The sequence below is a fragment of the Centruroides sculpturatus genome, unplaced genomic scaffold, assembly GCF_000671375.1.
Source record: "Centruroides sculpturatus isolate CEXI.00-Female unplaced genomic scaffold, Cexi_2.0 scaffold667, whole genome shotgun sequence".
Taxonomy (NCBI): Eukaryota; Metazoa; Arthropoda; class Arachnida; order Scorpiones; family Buthidae; genus Centruroides; species Centruroides sculpturatus.
Window position 1 is genome coordinate 399,484 of NW_019385247.1, and position 20,220 is coordinate 419,703.

General features: G+C 28.6%; 1 protein-coding gene across 2 annotated transcripts in view; it reads left to right on the plus strand.

Moving 5' to 3' along the window:
* The window catches only part of LOC111636691 (ATP-dependent RNA helicase DHX8-like), a 74,866-nt gene that overhangs the window by 42,342 nt on the left and 12,304 nt on the right, over window positions 1–20,220 (plus strand). The window contains exons 14-20 of one of the 2 annotated variants that reach the window (XM_023381986.1): window positions 1,230–1,411; window positions 3,800–3,994; window positions 4,064–4,249; window positions 6,586–6,672; window positions 6,764–6,887; window positions 9,890–10,071; window positions 13,746–13,886. In XM_023381986.1, the coding sequence (XP_023237754.1) occupies window positions 1,230–1,411; window positions 3,800–3,994; window positions 4,064–4,249; window positions 6,586–6,672; window positions 6,764–6,887; window positions 9,890–10,071; window positions 13,746–13,886 (1,097 nt within the window). The remainder of the gene's footprint in view (window positions 1–1,229; window positions 1,412–3,799; window positions 3,995–4,063; window positions 4,250–6,585; window positions 6,673–6,763; window positions 6,888–9,889; window positions 10,072–13,745; window positions 13,887–20,220) is intronic. The other variant, XM_023381987.1, reaches the window with a different exon arrangement.

Below are 20,220 nucleotides of genomic sequence, written 5' to 3' on the forward strand. Positions count from 1 at the left end.
ACATAATGTAACAATAACTTAAAAATAACTTAGAAAAGATTAAAAAAAAATTAGTGTTTTTTTATATTTTTTTATTTTTATTCATTATTATGCATATTATAATAAAATAATATTGAAATATAAAAATAAGTATATATATTCAAAATTCATTATTATATATATATAATCAATAACTCTAAAACTTAATATAATTAATAAATAATTATTCTTCTAAATGTATGACTTCAACAATAAAAGATTTGCATTTCATAAATGTAATTTAAAATGAGTTTACTGAATACATGGAAATTTAAAAGAAATTTCCAAGTATTCAGTAAACTCATTTTGGCTCATTTGCTCCATAACAGTATGATTTTTATTACAGTATTTCTCCTTCAGTTTATTTGATTGAAAAAGATTCAGAGAGAGTAATGAAACATGACAGTTTCTACAAAAAAAAAACAATGTTTCTGTTTATGTATGTTTATTAAATGACTATACAGATTTTTATTTAATTTTTTATCTTTTTTGAAATGGTAACATCATGCTTTATTTTATCTAATCTTTATTGGAATAAAATATACTTGGTATCTTGAAAATAATGGATTTCTATACAGAATCATCATTATTGTCAACCTTATTTAACACTCTAATAATTTTTTGGATATTCTGGTTTCTAAAACTTTATTCCCAAATAGTATTGAGTAAAATATAATTAATTATTGAAGGATTTATATTTTTATTAAAAATTCATTTGCATTTAATTGAAATAGACAAAGTAATTTGTAATTATGTAATATGTTGATTGTTTTCGTAACTTTCTTAGATACACATACTATCCAATGTACATTTGATAGACAGATTTTCATACAGAGTTTTTTACCATTGTGATTAATGAATTAACTATTTTATTGATATTACATATTAATACAAAGTGTTAATTCAACAAAGCTGTGCAAAATTGAGTATACTGTATAATAATAAAACTGTTCTAAAACTGAGTATTTATTTTATGAAGAAGTATATGGAAATAGCTCCTTTTGAGCTATTTTCAGTACAAACTATTTTATGTTAGATATTCTAAAAACAGTTTACAGAAGAAAACAAACTAAATAGAAAAATTAAATATTTGATAGTCTTAACAAGCAGAATTCATAGATATATAGTGTATATTCCATCTATTTGTTTTTAATTTTTATTATAAAGATTTATATTTAAATAGTAATATTTTTATGAATTTTTGTTTTTAGCAGAAGGACGAACACTTGCTGCCAACATGAGAGGTATAGGATTGTCTGCCCAAGATCTTCCAGAATGGAAGAAACATATAACAGGAGGCACAAAGGCATCTTATGGGAAAAAGACTCAGATGACACTTTTAGAACAGCGACAAAGTTTACCAATATATAAACTTAAAGATGAACTTATTAAAGTAAGAAAATTAATGCATTTTATTATTTTATTTGAGAATTCTTAGATCTTTATTACTTGTTTTTATATATTTAATAATAAAATTAGTAATGTTTACTACCATTTTTACTTATTATTTTGAAATAAAATTTCTTCTATATATAATTTGAAATATACAATTTGTCACACATATAGAAATTATTTTACTTTATTCAGCATAGAAATTTGTTTAGGATTAAGCCCAACTAGTTGATGCTATTGCTTTTGATGTGATGTCATGTGACATTTTTGTTGTTGCATAACTGTTTTTTTTTAATGATCTCATGATGTTGCATCTTGTAGTATCTTTCATGATTTATTTTTGAAGGATTAATAAACATTTCTACTCTCTGAAAACGTTTGTTTATAAAATGATGAAAATTAGCAATTACAATGTGTTGCTTTTAACTTTGTGCTATGCCTGTTATTTGTTTTGTATTGGCAAAGAATTAATTAATATGCACTACATAAAATATTTATTGATTTAATTCAATATAAAATATGAATTATATATCTCCTATGATGAACTTATATTAGTCAAAAAAATTTCTTGACTTAAAATCCCAGCTTACAGGGCTTTCTGCTGAAACAAGTGGCTTAAATATTCCTATGCAAATTAGTATTTCATGACCATTGCATGAAAAATCCAACATGCTGGCTTGAACTGTTGTCAAATGAATTAAGCGTACTTTTTTATAAAGAGTTATGATGTAGAATGGTGATCACAAGTTGATGATCAAACTCACAATGATTGCATGAATTTAGTTTGATGTCACATCTGACAAGTTTCTTGCAATATCAACTAATTTGCTCTTAGCTTAAAGATGCAAGCTATAGAAGTATGATTCTATGTAATGTAATGTATATTTATTTTATAAAATTTAATTTTTTTTTGTTTAAGAAAATAATTGTTAGCATTTGATATTGGTTTGAAATTCTGTAAGTGTTATCATGATGAAATTTTTGTTTCATTCATTTTATTTAAATGTAAATAATATTTTGTTCAAAATAAAATTAATATAGAATCAATTTACTTTGGTATAGTATTTTATAATATATAAATTAATAATTTATTAATGAATAATTATGTATTGATAAACTAATTTAATTTATAATTATTAATTTAACAGATGATTGTGGCAACTGCTTATATTTAGTCCAAATTAAGTACTGTAAGGTCTCTTTTTATGCGGATTATTTTTATGCAATTTTGAAGTTGTGCGGTTTGTATTTTATCCAAAAATTTCTTGACAAGCATACATATAGGCTTGTTTAGGAAGCCCGCGTATAGACAGTCTCCAAAAATCGTGGAACGCTCAAAGCTCACTCCATTTGTTCCACTGACATATAACGTTTATGGATGTAAAGGACAGCTAGATCTACCTTAATCGCTTTAGTTCCTAGCAATTTTTGATATAAATGTAATTAAACATAAAAAATACTTAAAACTGAAAAAAACGAAAGAAATGCGTTAATTTTGAAGAAAAAGCTTCAAAGTTTAACTTCCTTTGTCTCGCCCTTCTGTGAAATTTAACACCGATGAGTCATTGTTTACACATCTGGATGACCTTGAACACAGCTGGAGTTGGATTTCCCGGGGCATTCTCATAGACGTCGCGGGAGGACAAGGGTTTAAAGTAGGGTGAACACTAGCTGGCCGTATATTTTTAAATATTTTTAAAAAATTTGGAGACTTAAAAAACATTCCAAAAATTCAAAAAAAAATCAAAAATGGCCTTAAGGACCGTGTTTTATGTAACGCTATGTAACCTGCCCGAGTTAACTCGGGCGAGGAACTAAAGGGGTTTTAATTAACTCTTCACATCCAGATGTCAGTGATTTGTTTTTAGAGTGAGCTTTTGCAATTCGGGGATTCCCCTTGTATTACTTTTCAATAAAATAAACTGAATTAAGTTTGAATACAAGTTTATTTTAAGCTTTTATATGAATTTCTTTCAGACATTCCAAGTAATTTATTAAGCAGCCTATTTCTTTTAATTTCTGCAAACTTTTTTATGCGGTTTTAAGTTAATTTTAACTCGTTGTTTCGGTTTTATGCGATTTTAGAAAATTACGGAACGTATCCCTACTTTTTCAAGGCAAGTAAAGTCTTTTTTTATGCGAATTTTTTATATGCGCTTTTCTGTAGAACGTATCCACCGCATAAAACGAGACCTTACAGTAGTTTAATCATTTATTAGTTAGCTTTATTACAGCCTGAATGTAATTTGGCTCTAATTGTTTGAATAATTGAAAATTTTAGTTGGTTTAAATATATTTGTTATTTATATTTGTCTCTTTTAGAGAGTTTTTTATATGCTCTCAAAAAATTTTATTTGATAGATGATTTAATTATTTTGTTAATTTTTAGGCAGTAACAGAAAATCAAATATTGATTGTAATTGGAGAAACTGGTTCTGGAAAAACAACACAAATTACTCAGTATTTAGCAGAAGCAGGCTTTACTGCAAGAGGAAAAATTGGTTGCACTCAACCCCGTCGTGTTGCTGCTATGTCTGTTGCCAAACGTGTTGCAGAAGAATTTGGTTGTCGATTGGGACAGGAGGTTTGCAGGATAATTTTTATATTTTATATTTCGATAGTTAAATGGTAGTAATAATCATTTTGTTCTTAGGTTGGATACACTATAAGATTTGAAGATTGTACCAGTTCAGAAACACTCATCAAATACATGACAGATGGTATGTTGCTTCGAGAATGCCTTGTTGACCTTGACTTGAAAGGTTATGCAGTCATCATGTTGGATGAGGCACACGAACGAACAATTCATACTGACGTATTGTTTGGATTGTTAAAAAATGTAAGTGAAATACTAAATTATATGATAAATTTAATTATTAATTTTATGTTAATATTTATTAATTTGTGAAATTAAAAAAAAAAATGCTGCTAAAATATTTGTTATTTAAAAATAAACAAATTTTAGCATTTTTTTTAAAATTTATAATTATTAATTTAACAGATGATTGTGGCAACTGCTTATATTTAGTCCAAATTAAGTAGTTTAATCATTTCCATTTTATTTTCCAAATTTTTTAAAATTTACAGTTTAACTTTTTAAAAATTTTAAATTAGTTTTGTTTAGAGTTATTTTTAGAATGTAGTTGATGTTGAACTGGAAAGTTTAAAAACATTCTTTTGGCTTCTATTATGTAGTCTTTTCTGTGTGATGTTAATTAATGTGTGTGTGTGTGTATATACAGAGTGCATTGTGAATAACTATCCATAGAAGAGCAATGCTGAGAAGTTCATGCCATATGTGGGCAGGGGCTTGGTTTTGCTGCATGAACAGAGGAAATGTATCAGTTAATTCATTAATGCCAGAATTTAGTATTGAAACTGAAAAAGTGAAACCAAATTAAAGGATAATACAAACACAAGAATTTAATACAGTAGGATGCAGATTATAGGTTTACATTTCGTTACAATTACATTCAAACTGGTGATCATTCTTAGCACTGGTGTCATCTTGATATATGGTTATCTTTTCCCTTAAATGATCCAGATTTACAATTTGTAATATGCTTCTGATTTTAAATAGCCCATAGGAAAAATTCCAAAGATGCCAGATCTGGCAAATGAGCTGACCATTATTCATCTCATGATCACTCTGCCTGAGAATGTTATTTAGTCTGTTTAGAATTATTCAAGATAATGTGATAGGGCCCCATTTTGTTGATAGACAATATTGTCTTTGAGAACCAAACCAACACTTGTCTGTTGTTATTTGTTAATAGTATTAATTCTGGGGATTATTACCTCATTAGATTCACTTACATGGTACAGATTAAATTTCCATGTATAAAAACTGGTCTGATGCAGTGATTTGTTAGGACCTTATCCACACATTGATGTTTTGGGAGCACTATACCTCTATATGTATACTTCCCTATGTACACATGGATGTTCATACGACCAAATTTTACAATTGTGTCAGTTCATGTATCTGTTCACATGAAATTTGGTTTTATCTGAAAACATCCAAATTGTTTGTTTATATTTTTTTATTTGTATGCCAACAGTTTATGTTTATATTTAAATGACAATGGTATTCCACTCATTTTTGTTTTATAAATTAAATTGAAATGATAACTGTATTCAGTTTATAGCATAACAGAATTTAATTTTTGATATCCTAAAGAAGGCTGCAAGAACAGTTAAAAATGTTTGATTTTTGTAATTAAATGTATTGCTGGTAAAAGTTTCTAATTACAAAACAATATTGATTAACATCAATGAATGTTGTGTATCTACTGCATATCTTCCAGAATTAATATAGTTAATTTAGTTGATTTTTATATTCAAAATTTCAAGAATTTTTTTGAGAGCTTCTGGCTATCTTTTCAGAAGACTTAAAAGTTTTTTCTGGCAGCATACATATTATATGAAAATATCATTGTTTATTTATTATACTGTTGTATTAAGAATTTTTGTTTTTAAAACATCAAAATTTGAATTAACAAGGATCAAGAAATTATAATGGAGTTGATGGTTAAGGTCAATGATACTTCAAAAGATGCTCCTCACACTATTGATTGTTTTTATTGACTCATTTAAACTCAACAAAATTCTGAATATGCACTTACATTTATAAAGTAGAATAATGCATTTTTTTCCTTTTTAAGTACAGGTTTGTCAATGTAATTTTTCACAACAGTTTTTTAAATGACTTTTTTTTAATTGCCTTTCTTGTTACATGTATTTGATAATTTAGCAATTTTTTGTAATTTTGTAATTAGATAAAAAAAAATTTACTTGAAAACAGAAATTGCAATCTTACAATGAAATCTACAGTGAAATATTATTGTATCTATGCAGTATAACTTCTTTGCAGCTAAAATTGCATAACACTAGTTCTTTTAGTTTACATCAACCCTTACAGACATACTAACGAGAATCTACTGTATATTGTTTCATTATAAGTAACTACAGTAATAATTAGTGCTTAAAAATCAAAATTTGCACTTATTGTACGTAATTTATTTGAAAGTTAAAATATTATTGTAAATATATTGAATAATTTTGTAATGAAAAGTGTTTTTACTTATTAAAAGTAAATTTCAAATGAAGCTTTAATGAGAATTTATTTTACTTCAACTAAAATTATATTTTTATTTATTTTGTATTGTAATGTAGGCTGTTAAAAGAAGACCCGAATTGAAACTTATTGTAACTTCTGCTACTCTGGATGCTGTGAAATTTTCTCAATACTTTTTTGAAGCTGTAAGAAATTTCAGTTATTAATTATTGCTAAAATGTTTAAAATTAAATAATACCAATAATAACTTATAGTAATATTAAAATTTCTTTCTAGCCTATATTTACTATACCAGGAAGAACATATCCAGTGGATATTCTTTACACAAAAGAACCTGAAACAGACTATTTAGATGCATCTCTAATAACAGTAATGCAGATTCATCTAACTGAACCACCAGGTAATAATATTTAGTATTTTAAATGCTTTAGTTTGTCAGTTTAATCTTTAATGTCAGTTTAAGTATTTTCTTTATTTAAGTTAGAATTAATTTCTTGATAAAAATCAATTATTATGTTGCAAATATAATAATAATATCAATTAATTTAATTTTGCTTTCATTGTGCTGCAATTTTGAAATTGCAGACCTATAAATTTCCACTGTTGTTTATTTGTCAGGAAGGACAGGCATCCTTCTTTAATCTCAAAAACAATGTTAGATACATGAAAGATCAGACCACATATGGAAGGTTTGGGGCAGAAGGCCTCGATTAACTATACACGTATCCCTTGATTAACACTGTTAATTAATTCCTTGATCCTACTGCATATATCAAAATTGCATTAATCAAAATATGGTATCTATGTTAAGTAAAGACAGCTGGTAAAGCTGCATAAATTAAAATTTCTGCTGTGTGTATAAAGGGATTACTGCAATTAATTTCAGACATTAATCAAATCCCACTTTATGCAAGGGATACCTCTATATGAACTTGAACCAGAAATCACGTTATTTTAATTTAAAAATTTTCTCCTGAACAGAGTTAGATACATGTCTGGCATGAATTCATTGTTAACAGGAAAAGTATGATATATGGGGGCAAGACACTACTGGACTTAAATACATTATGATGAAAAATTGCAGCTCAGCATTATGACATTGTTACAATAAATAATTGCTTGTTGCATCTACTTACAATTTAAAAAATCATTTGGTCAGTTTAGCTTTGTTTCAGTGATAAATCATGTAAGCTATTGATTATTTTTTATTTTAAGGTTGAAATTATTTAGCAAAAAGTTGAAAAGCAATAATAAATCAAAAGTGTGACAAAACTTTTATTAGATTTTATGGTTAAAATGCACAAAAAGCTGATAAATATTACTCTTTCTGACTATATGGATGTATTATAAAATTATTTTTAAGAACAAAAATGTTAAGATTAATTTACTAACTTCTGAATGCATTTTAAGTACAGTAATACCTCGACTTATGCTACCCTGACTTACACAAACCTGGAGTTACGCGATTTTCAAATCTCGACAATTCATCTTTTGTTTGAGCGCCACACAACTCTTGATTACTCACTCCACCCACACTATTGTTCAGCTTATATGTTCGGACATGTCTTACGGAATCGACACATAGCTACAATTTATTTTGTGTTGTTTATTTCTGTGTTTGTTATATCTATGGAGACTTGAGAGACTCTATGTGGTGATTTCTTGTAACCGTGAACAAATCAAAAGATGAGATAAGATTAACCAGAACATTTATTAGCTTATACCGCGACTTACGCAGTTATTGCTCAGTCCCTCCTATCGCGTAAGTTCAGGGTATTACTGTACTAATTTCCACATCCATTACTTTATAAAAATCTGTTTACTTCTTATCAGAACATTTTCAATATTTTCTTTTGTTAGGAAAGGGAAGTTGGGAAGTTTGGAATTTTATGAAACAAAAGTTTATTAGTTAAGATTTTAAGCTGTTTTAAGAATTTTGTATGATTTTATACTTTTATTCCATAAATAAGAATGAAGTGTCCTTCTCAAAAATGTTTTTAATAAGAAAACTTCACATCTAGTTTCTATAAGGTTGTTCAATTTAATATTAAATTATATTTTTAAAAATTGAATCTCATCAAATTTGTAACAAAAAGAATTCCGGTTATGTTAGAATGATTTTTCCATTGAAATTCTTTTAAGTAAAACAGTTATTTAAAAAAATCTTCAAATATTTACATTAAAATAATTTTAAAATTATATGAATAACTTTATATGGTATAATTAATATTATATCATATTAGTTTATTTTAATGTATTATTATTTTCAGTGAATAATATATTAAATTATTAAATTTCTTCAATTAAGTGTTGAAAAATTACATTATATTATGACCAAATACATTGTTATTTTGTTTACAAAATTTTGACCATTGTATCTTTAGTTATACCTTTATGTAAAATATCTAGAAAAACATATTACTTTAAATTCATTGATATAAAAAAATCTGTAAACTAAAAATGTAAATTAGATTTTTTTTCAATTAAACACTTCTCTTTGTAAATAAAATCAATTTATATCAAAAAATTATATAGGATGTTTTACATCTTGAATATTCTTCTCCTATTCTTAATACTTAAATTACTGCAACTGTTTGAATCCTAATGTGGAAGTAGTAGTTTTGGACATAATGAAAAAGAATCAATGAAAAATACAAAAAGAAACTTTAAAACTTATTTATTGATGAAATCATAGTTGTTATACATTGTTTAGAGGAGCAACAATTTTCAACAATTTATCCCTACACATCAATGCATATTTTGGCATGTGTGAATTGTGCATGCTGCATTTGCAATTATACATTGTAATAAGTCACAGGCACAGGCTTTTATTTTCTACAGGTTACATATGTTGAGAGAGTACACACTGTTTAGTCAAGCTACAAGCTCATATTCATGGTAATGCATAACAGTTTGATAGGAAAAAATCTGAAACTATTAAGAAATTTTTGAATGAAACATTTCATGCAACTTTTTTTGCCAAAAATGTCCCAGGAATTTACTCTTCAGTTGCAGATAAAACTTTGAGAATTATACTATATATTAAAAAGTTTTTAGCACTTAATGCTAAAACTTATTGAAAGCAAAATTACATTGAATATTATTGAAACAATATTCATTGTTTTTATACATTTTCAACTTTCAATAAATGCTATTAATACATAAAATATATTATGTTATATATCAAAAGCAAAAATTACACAGTTAACTAATTTAAAAAGTTAATCATTAAGTTACTGTAGTATTGTTTGAATAAAACAAACAATTAAAAATTCTGAAATTCAATGATATTACTAGAAAATGCAGGATATTCATCCTGATATTAATGAGGTTAGTTTAACTAATGTAAATTTAATGAATAAATAAAATTATAGCATATTAATTAATTTTTTAAAATTTTAGGTGACATATTGTTATTTTTAACTGGTCAAGAAGAGATTGATACAGCTTGTGAAATATTATATGAACGTATGAAATCTCTAGGACCAGAAGTTCCAGAATTAATAATACTTCCAGTTTATTCTGCACTTCCCAGTGAGATGCAGACAAGAATTTTTGAACCAGCACCTCCTGGTTCCAGAAAGGTATTGTATTTTTTTTAATTGTACCTTTGATATTAATAAGAAAATTAGATTATATAAAATAATTGAATAAAAATCTTTTTATTGTGAATGAATGACATAAAATTACTTTACTGTTAATTTAATATTTGCCATAGGATGTAAGTTTTTATATTATTACTTAGCTTTTGTTTTACATTAGTCAAAAGTTTTACATATGCATAAAATTATTTGCGATCATAAATGGCCTTGTCAATAGATATCTATTTCCTATTGTTTCTTCTAAGATTTCTATGTTTTTATTTATCTTAAATCTTGTAAAAATCTGTTTTTTATAAAAATGAAAATAAGATTATGTCCTCTGATGTCAGTTGTCATTTTCTTTAAAATCCAATTTGATCAAAGGTTAGAAACATTCAAAATATATAGAAATTATATTCATATTTTTTATGCTATAAAGTAAATTTTATTCAAGTTTTTGTCACATCTGATGATTTGTTAAGTTATTGGCATTATAATTTGAAACACAAGGATGGTAAGTTTGTATCATCAAATATGTAAAATTATATATGCATAATAATAAAAATGTATAACAAGTGGATAATATATTGTAAAATGTGTACACATAAATAGAATAAATAAACTGCATAACAAAAACAGAATTGGTATTTTTTTTTTTAAATATTGATCAAAGTACATTATATTTTTTTACTGCTTGAGAATAATCATCTTGCCAAACAAGCTGCAAAGTCTTCAGTCACTAGTACTTTCAGTTATATTCCTACCTCGTACATCAACAATTACATCAAGAAGCAGATCTTCATTCTCTGGCAAGACAGCTGGGACTGTGACAGCACTGGTAGGCTCACCTACACTTTCATCCCCAAGATTGACACTACTGTGATTCTTCGCCACTTTTATCCTAGTTACACCCTCACTCAGTTACTTACAAGGTTAAATTTATGCAATACTTGCATAGATTTAACCTTGGGGACAATCCACAATGCAATTGTGGTAATTCAGGAGGACCAAACATCACTTCACTTAGTTTTTTACTGCAATAGGTACAATCACACTAGGGACAGCTTAATGAGAGCTGCTATTTATGAAGGGTACAACTGGTCTTGCAATCCGCACCAACTCATTCACACATGTACAATGTTCCATCATCTATTCACATTTATATTCCTTAGTGGCAGGGCTGTGGAGTAGGAGTCAGAGTCGTGGAGTTTTCTTGTTTTGGCTAGAGTCGGAGTCATCAAAAAATCCGCCAACTCTGACTCCCTTTTTACTTACCAACTTGGTTATGTATATGAAATGGAGTCGGAGTCGGATGGTAAGGAAAAGTCGGAGTTGGAGTCGGTAGATTTTTACGCGACTCCACAGCCCTGCTTAGTGGGGCTTTTGAGAGCAGTCACTCCAGAGGCACGGATGGCAATTAGCTTTTCTTTGCTTTGTTTCAACTGTCAGTATATAGTTACTCTTTAACTTTGTATTTTAATTCTTTTTTCTGTCTTCTCTTTCAGTTTAAATTTGGTTAGTCCTAACTGTAAGTTAGATTAGGGACTCTTAGCTTGGTTTCCAATTAGGATATGATAGGTTAGGTTAAATTAGATTAGGGTTTGTTAGCTGTAGTACTCTGGTTAGGTTCATCCTAGGTTATGGTAGGTTAGTTTAGTTAGTGAGTAAGTTAATGTTTAAAAAAATAAAATAAAATAACATAAAATAAATAATAAAACCAAAAAACAAAAAATTGAGGTCTTGCTTGTTTGTCTCTGTTGGTCCATTCATCTCGTTTAGTTTGTTATTGTGTTCATTTCCTTTTTGCACTGTCTGTCTAGCTGTTAAGTAGTATTAAGATTTGCAATCGCATTTAGTTTTATTAGTATTAAGATGTTATAAGTCTTCCTACTAACAGCCACTTGCACTAACTTCTATACTTAGCTATTCATGGCAGCATTCAATTATTGGTGTTTGCTACACTTAGGTTTATTTTAGATCTTTTGGGGGACTATGGCCTTGCAGCATAAAAACTGCATGCCAACATCAAACATAGAGAGTACTGTAGCCATATGTATGCCATTCAGAGGGATCCTACCTTTCTCTACTGTCTATCTCCTCTCCCTCATTCTTCCCCTGCCCTTTCCCTTACCCTCTTTCTGCTGGCTAAGCATTTCATGTATGGCTGATGTCTTTCTTTTATGTATGTATGTATGTATTGCTTGAGAATACAAAAAATTACAAATAAGAAAATTATTTAAAAAAAGAATAGGAAAAAAATTCTTTAACAAAGCATGCCACTAAGCTTGCAAGGTTTGTCATATTACATTAAACTTTTTGGTGTAATGAACTTATGAGTAATAAATAAATGATTCATATTAACTCAATTTTATAACCACCATTCCTTTTCAGTTAAGAAAATAAAATTTTAAGATTCAGTTATTAGAAACTTGTCGTGGACTTTTTTCCTGTCCTTAAACACTTACTAACTTAATGACAATATTGTTTTAAACCCAACAAAATCAATTTTTGCAAAAAAGACTTCATAACAATATTTCTGTTGTTAGTTGTCAATGTTGGTGAACAAAATTTTTAATAAAAGTATATTTTTACATTGTGTCACTCGGGGCTGTGGAGTTGGAGTCAGGAGGAATTTCTGGCATGTATCAACTCTGACTCTTGCATTTTAAATTTACTTTAGTTTTTTTATTTAAATGAAAGAAAATTTATTAATTTTTTAAAATCTTTTTGTATTTTGTTATAATTCATTTATTATAAATATAAAATGCATCAATTTAATTTATTAAATATGTAGTATTTGTATTTAGTAGTTAAATTATTTTGACCCAATTGAATTTGAATATTTTTGAATCATTCCTTTATTATCCCTGCTCTAAATAAGTACTCTATTTTTCTGAATGAGCCAGACTAATTGATCAGAGTACATATTTTTCTTTTCTAAACAAGGGGCTGAAGTAGCTAGCTAGATCGCACACTTTTTACTTGGACTAACTTCTGGAAGGGTGAAATTGAAGTGCAAATGCTGCTGAATATATGTAGATGTAGAATTTTATCACCCCCTTTCTCCTCTTATTAAATATTTGTTAAAAATTAATTTTTTTATACAAATAAATATTAATGTAAATTAAATATTAAAAATACTAACTATAAAGTATTTGGGTAAATGCTCCAGGCTCCTTTCAGAGTTCAGGGTAGGATATCCCTTGTGAGCACCTCTGCTCCCATAAAATGATTTGGTATTTAATTTTGCCAGAGTCGGAGTCGGCCTACTAAAATTATCAGGAGTCGGAGTCAAGTGTTTCTTTTTTACTGACTCCACACCCCTGTTGTCACCAGAAGAGAGATGAACTTGACATGTTTTACATGATATGAAAAAGAGCCTCAAAAAAAAAATTCAACTCTGCTGTGTGACTTTGTTTTGTTTCCAAAGTTTGTGGAAAAAGAGCAGATAGTGATGACAGTTTTTTAACATTATTTATATTGTACAGAATTTTTAATTGTACAATTGTCCTTAGATTTTTTTTTATCAGTACTAATAGTATACAGTTGAAATATAATTTTATCATATTAATAATGCTATATCTTAAAATTCAAAGATATAATAATAATGTTTATATATGATTTTTACCATAAAATAAATACTTTTTAACTAATTGTTACTTTTTTTATTATTTCAGGTAGTAATTGCCACTAATATAGCTGAAACATCACTTACCATTGATGGAATTTACTATGTTGTTGATCCTGGTTTTGTAAAACAGAAGGTTTATAATTCAAAGACAGGAATGGATTCTCTTGTTGTTACTCCTATTTCTCAAGTGAGTAAACATATAGGTATTCTTTGTACAATGCAATATTTACATTCCAAGAAAGGGCCATATTATGCACATCCATACTATACAAAACAAAGGATTAGTGCAAAACATGGGTTAGGTTCCAAAAGTTAACAAAAGTATATTAGTCTTTTTCATTACTAAGAGAAATATGTTTATTAAAACAATTAAATATTTATTTCCAATTAATAATTAACTAACAATTACATTTAAAAGTACTATATTACATGGTAGTATTAATTTTAGTTAAACAAGGGCATTTTCTTTTTACAAAGTATCATTGTCTTCCGAGCTTTTTTGTTGATTTTGATCAGAAATATCAGCAGCAACATTTTTTTATATTTTTATCATAAAAAAATTTTTATGAATGACAAAATAAAAATAATGTTATTAATTGAAAATTTGTCCTAGTGGGTTATATTTGTTCAATTGAATACCAAGCTATTTTTAGAGAATTGTTAGAGTTGGAAACAGTTCAAGTATTCAGATAATGCTGTATTAAGTTTAATAACACTTATCTAAAAATGTTTAATTAAATAAACTTTACTAAATACAAAGATTAATAGATAAATATAATATGTTTATATCAATGGTGCTGTTTTTCTTTATATTCTTTTAAAAAATCAATTTTTTTGAATATTTAAAAAAACTGATTTTTTAAAAGAATACAAAGATTAATCTATAAAACCTACAGTGAACCTATAAAATACAGTGACAGTGTTAAATGCTAAAGTCTGAAAGCGATGACAAAGACACCTGTATGATAGGAATGGAACATTAGTGAAATTGTTTCTTTCCTTGTATTATCAATTTTCATTAAAGTAAACCTGATGAAAGGTACAATATAAAATGAAAATTTCAATATTCCAAAATTTATGAGCAAATTTAAGACATACATGCATGCTTACTTGAATTAAAAAAAAAATATCAAATAACAGAGTTTGCACTTAAAATAGTGAAATTGTGTTGTGTATGGAGGATTTTCCAAATTCTCAAACCATGTTAGAGTGAAACCAGAAACTGTTTTACAGAGGATTTTCTCACTTTTCAAATCATGTTGTATGAGGGAGACCTGTGCTTTTAAATTAAGTACTTCATATTTTGTTACAAACAATTTTTTTTTACCTGAAAAGCTTAAATTATTGTATTAATTATCTGAACAAATATTATTTATATGTATACTTACTGATTTATTTATAGAATTTTATTTTATAAAAATTAAATGAATAACAGAGAAAAATAACAAATATGAAATATTCATTTATAAAATTTGAAACAAAATCTTACAGAAAAATAGATAATTTTTAGGCTAAAACAGAAATTGGAAAAAGAAATTTATAATGAAACAAATTTTTTCTTATTCTGACATAAAAAGAAACACTAAAAAGAAAATGTAGTGTATTTAGTATAAATTTTTGCATAGAGATTTTTATGAAAATTACACTGCTTTTTTCAGGCAGCCTAACGTTTTCTTATATATAAAGTTTTTAACCATTTTAGGCCTGCTTCAGTTACACAGAATTCTTGGAAATGGAATGTAGTGCAGAGCATTATAGAAACAACTATCAGTTTAAATTCATTTTATCATTTAAATGATTTGTGTGCATATATATTTTTTTTATTTTTGACTCTCTAAGGCACTAAGAGGACCTTTTTTTCTAATCTTGAGTTCAACTAGGCTCACAATGGGGGAAGCTGAGGGTGGTAAAAATTCAGGAATTTTTGCCTAGAGACTGTGATTAGTAGTAGTAGTAGTAGTAGTAGTAGTAGTAGTAGTAGTAGTAGTAGTAGTACAGGTATCACTCTTTGGTACGACCTGTGTTATGAAAAAAGGGGGAAGATGGGTGGGGGTGAGAAAGGAAAGGGGATGAAAAGAAAAGGTTTGGGATCCATGGGTGTCCCGCAACAGTGTTTTATAAGGAATAATCAGCAGAAAAAATAATAACAATAACAAGAATGTTACAGAGGAATACAGGTTGGGAGTTCCACGTTAGATTGCAAACAGCACTAACATATGAACAGGTAATAACATAAATACAGTGTGCAGATTAATAATGTTACAAGAAATTACATGTTGAGAGCTGTCTGATAAATCGTAGACAGTACAAACATAATAACAGATGACAAACTAATGTACATTATGCAGATTAACAATAGTGCAGTAGTTACGTGGGGAGTGCTATGTGACAACGACAGATAGCACAAACGTATTATTAGGTAACAAACGTAAAAACAATATGCAGAATAATATTGGTACAAAGTAGTTACATGTTGAGTGCTATTTGGCAAATTGCAGATAGAACAAACATAAAAACAGATGACAAACGTATGCAGTACAGTATGCAGATTAACAGTGCGTAAACTAGATACAGGGTGGGTGCTAGGTGCAGAATACAGGTAGCCCAAGCAAATTAACAGGTTACAAACGTATATACAGTTGACATTACCAGGGTTACACTAAAAGCATAGACAGTGATTTTTATTAACACATGGTGTTAACATTGTAGTTCAGTAGATTTGCATGACTACAAGGGAACAGCCACTGACTAAGTGTTTCTCGTCCTCTCTGTAAGCACTGCAGGTAATTGTTCAGATGATTGTACATGTTTTTCTCATATATTAGGGCTTGCAGAGGACACGGCCAGTTACGGTTGTTACGAAGTGCAGCCTCAATGAGTCTGTCTCTGTTGCTGTCAAAGAGTGGAAGTCAAACAACAGGTGAAGGTAGTCTTGTTTGGTGTTCGTGTTGCACCTGCAGATCTCGCTGTCCCATAGCCAGAACCAGTGGAGGTAAGCGTTGAAGTTCCCGTGGCCAGTGAGAACTTGAGTCAGGGTGAAGTTGGGAACAAGATGCCTGCAACTCAGCCTGACAGAGATGTCTGGAATGAAGCCATGAGTGGAATGGTGTGTAGTGCAATTGTTCGTCTTCTTGCCAAGTTTCAAAAAGTTGGTTATAGATCCATTTATGGATAGTGGAAGGCGGTATCTTACTGTAAGAACAAGGAAGAGATGAGACCGCAGCTCTTTTGGCGAGAGTGTCAGCTGCTTCGTTCCCTTCCACCCCATAGTAGCCACAGTGGTAGATAGTAAGATGATGCCTTAATTGCCTTTGTCGTCTGATTATCCAATGGCGTAGCGTAGTGGGGGCAGCAGTCCTGGGTGGCACTTTTTAGGGAGTGGCAAAATTTCACAATAAATAATAATAATATCTTGTTAAAATTTGAGCCATTTTATCCCATAGTCTCATCGCACCTACGATTCAGACTGATTGAAATGAGCATGGAATAGTCCGGAAATAGACTCACCATCTGGTTGAACTGTCAATTTCACCCATGTGCCACAGAACCTGTCGACTTTTTTTTTTTTTTTTTGCTTGTACGATTCATTTGTTTTCATATACACTTCCAATGTTCAATAGAGCAATTTTATATTTTAGACAGGTTGCTACACTGGCAAGGAAATTTTCATTACTTGTTCTTTTGTTACGAAACTGAATTTTGGTCTTTTAAATTGAAATACCTAAATAACGGGACGGCGAAATTTCCTCTGCCCCAGGCAGCTGACACCCACACTACTCCACTGTGATTATCTACACATATAGTTTTAGATATGATAATCAGAGCATTGTAGTTTTTGTGATTGAGAAATTGTTTTTAGATATGGTGTCTTTGCATTGGCCTATGAGAAAAAATACATCAGTCATGTCATATAAAATACATATGTTAGCTCTAACAAAACAATATTTGTTCAGTACATTATATACACTATAATATACATTACATATAGTTACAGGATGGTACTGGATTACTGGACATTCTGCATTCAGATGCTTTAAAATTTTTTATTATATATCGAAGAGTTCAAAAAATAAATTCTGAAGTTACGATTATAAGCAGATAGAAATACACAAAAAATGTAGAATGTACAAAATTTGTAAATAAAAGAGAAAGAAAGAAATGAGGAGGAGCTGAGAAAACCTAGAAACTAGCATGCCTTGAAATAGCAAGAAAAACAATATTTAGGTAATAAGTAACTAGCATAAATGTAAATTACAGTATCTTTAAGATAAAATATTTCAAAAAATTTATCTATTTTTTAATTTTTTTGAATTATTTAGTATTTTATCCAAAGTGAATACAAATAATAACAATGAATTCTTTACAAAATTTCATATTGAAACAATGACAGTAATTAAATGTCATAAAAAATTGAAAAAATACTTGAAAATACAATTATTATTCACATTCAGAAATTTAGATGAAAATAATCAGAATGAGAATAAGTTAGAAATTGAAAAGTAAAAATTTTTTTGGGCTGCAATTTGAAAAAATTGTAGACCTATAAATTCCCACTGTTGTCTGTCTGTCTTTTCTTAATCTCAAGAATGGAGTTAGATAGATGAAAGACAAGACCAGGTATGGAAATCTTAGAGGCAGGAAGCCTTGATTAACTATATATGAACTTATGATGAAAACTGAAAGTCATGTTATCGCAATTCAAAAATTTCTCCTCAAAGGTGTTAGATAGATGAAAGGCATGACTCTGTTGTTAAAGGAAAAGTATGATGTACAGGGGCAAGCCATTACTAATTTGAGATGGAGAGCATATATGTTAAATTAATTAAAAATTGCAGCCCAGCATTGTGATGATATCATAATAAATAATTGTTCATTTGAATGTAGATTGTTTTGACTATTAAATTTCTTAACTTAAATACAGTGGGTGATCAGTTAATGAATACTTTCGCAAAAGATTTTTATGTTTGGATAACAAACAACTCACAGAACAAACACAAGAAGAAGCAACGTAAAATAATGAATACCAATTGGTCTTCTTTTGTCTTCAGGCAACAATTCAAAACTTTTCAGAGTGCGAGAGACATTGGCATCGATGCTCAACCCAGTATATACTGATCGGATAGTATTCCTCTGAACTTTGAAACTCTCCCTTGTAATTCCAGCCTTTCATTTTTCTGGCAGAAACAATTTTTTTATAATATTTGCAAGACTGTCGGGTGGACACTCATTAAGTTTTGTGTCAGTTTTTATTTTTGAAAGGTGAGAGTATAATAGCAAAGATAGAGTGTGGGCAGAAGATGTCTGATTTTGCTAGGCAGTATGGCTTCAAACAGGTCTAAAGTAGACTGCAGTTCAATCTTATTTAAGAAAGATACAGTATAATCAAGAAGACTCAAGCAGCTAAAGGAGTAACAAAAAATTACATCTGAGAAATAAAGAACATTGAACAGCTCATAATGGAACCTGAAACAGATCTGACAACAGAAGAATGCCAAGAAACTCAGCAAGATATGTTTTCTTCTGAAAAAGTGGATTAATACCAATATCTGCTATTAAAAATCTTTTTAAGAAGTGGGAGGATGTCAGAATAATGGTCTTAGAATGGCATCCAAACCAGGTTGAGGTTAATAGGCTTGGAGGTCTCTACAATTACAACACTATTAATTACTTCTGAAAAATCCTGAAGAAGAGGGAAAAGCAATCGACATTAGACAGATTCTTTAACCTATTCTATGTTGAAATTTTTATTTGTTGCCTGTGATGCCATGTTGAATTTTCATCTATGTTAAGCCTAATTTTTTTTTTTTAAATAAAAATCGTGTATACTGTATCATAAAAAATTATTTTTTTATGTTTCACAAACAAAATATATATATTGAATAATATAAAAACGAAAAAATTTTATTTTAAAAGTTCGTTTTAATATAAAAATTGTGACGCAAAGCGACATCTAGTATCAAAAACGTTCCAATGTAAACACGGAAATATTCGGGATCGCCCACATAGGTCAATGAGGTCAATCCGAAAATTTTCGGGATTAACGTAGGACAGGTTAACCCCCACAAACGGAAAAAAATGTGACTAATAAAAATGCAAGACTGTATATATATATTTTATTATTACATATAAATAAACATAGTAAGAAAGTATATATTTTTTTTATTTTTTGGAGTTTCCAGAACAAATTAATCAAACTCCCATAAAAACCTATGGTAAATCGATAATCAGTTAACGAACAATTTGGATAGTGAACAAAGTTTTGGAATGGATTATGTTCGTTAACCGATCACCCACTGTATTATAATTGTTATGTAAGTATCATTTATGCAAGACAGTGGTTTTACTATTTCATTTATTTTAGTTCTCTGTTTAGTTTTTTTTTTTTTTTCTTTTCTTTTCTTTAAGCTTTAAAATACATTTCTACAGAGATATGTGAAAATCTGAAATATTAACTTAATTTATTCTAAAAAATTTATACAAAACCAAGATAATATTTTGTCACAAAAGTGTATAATTTTCTA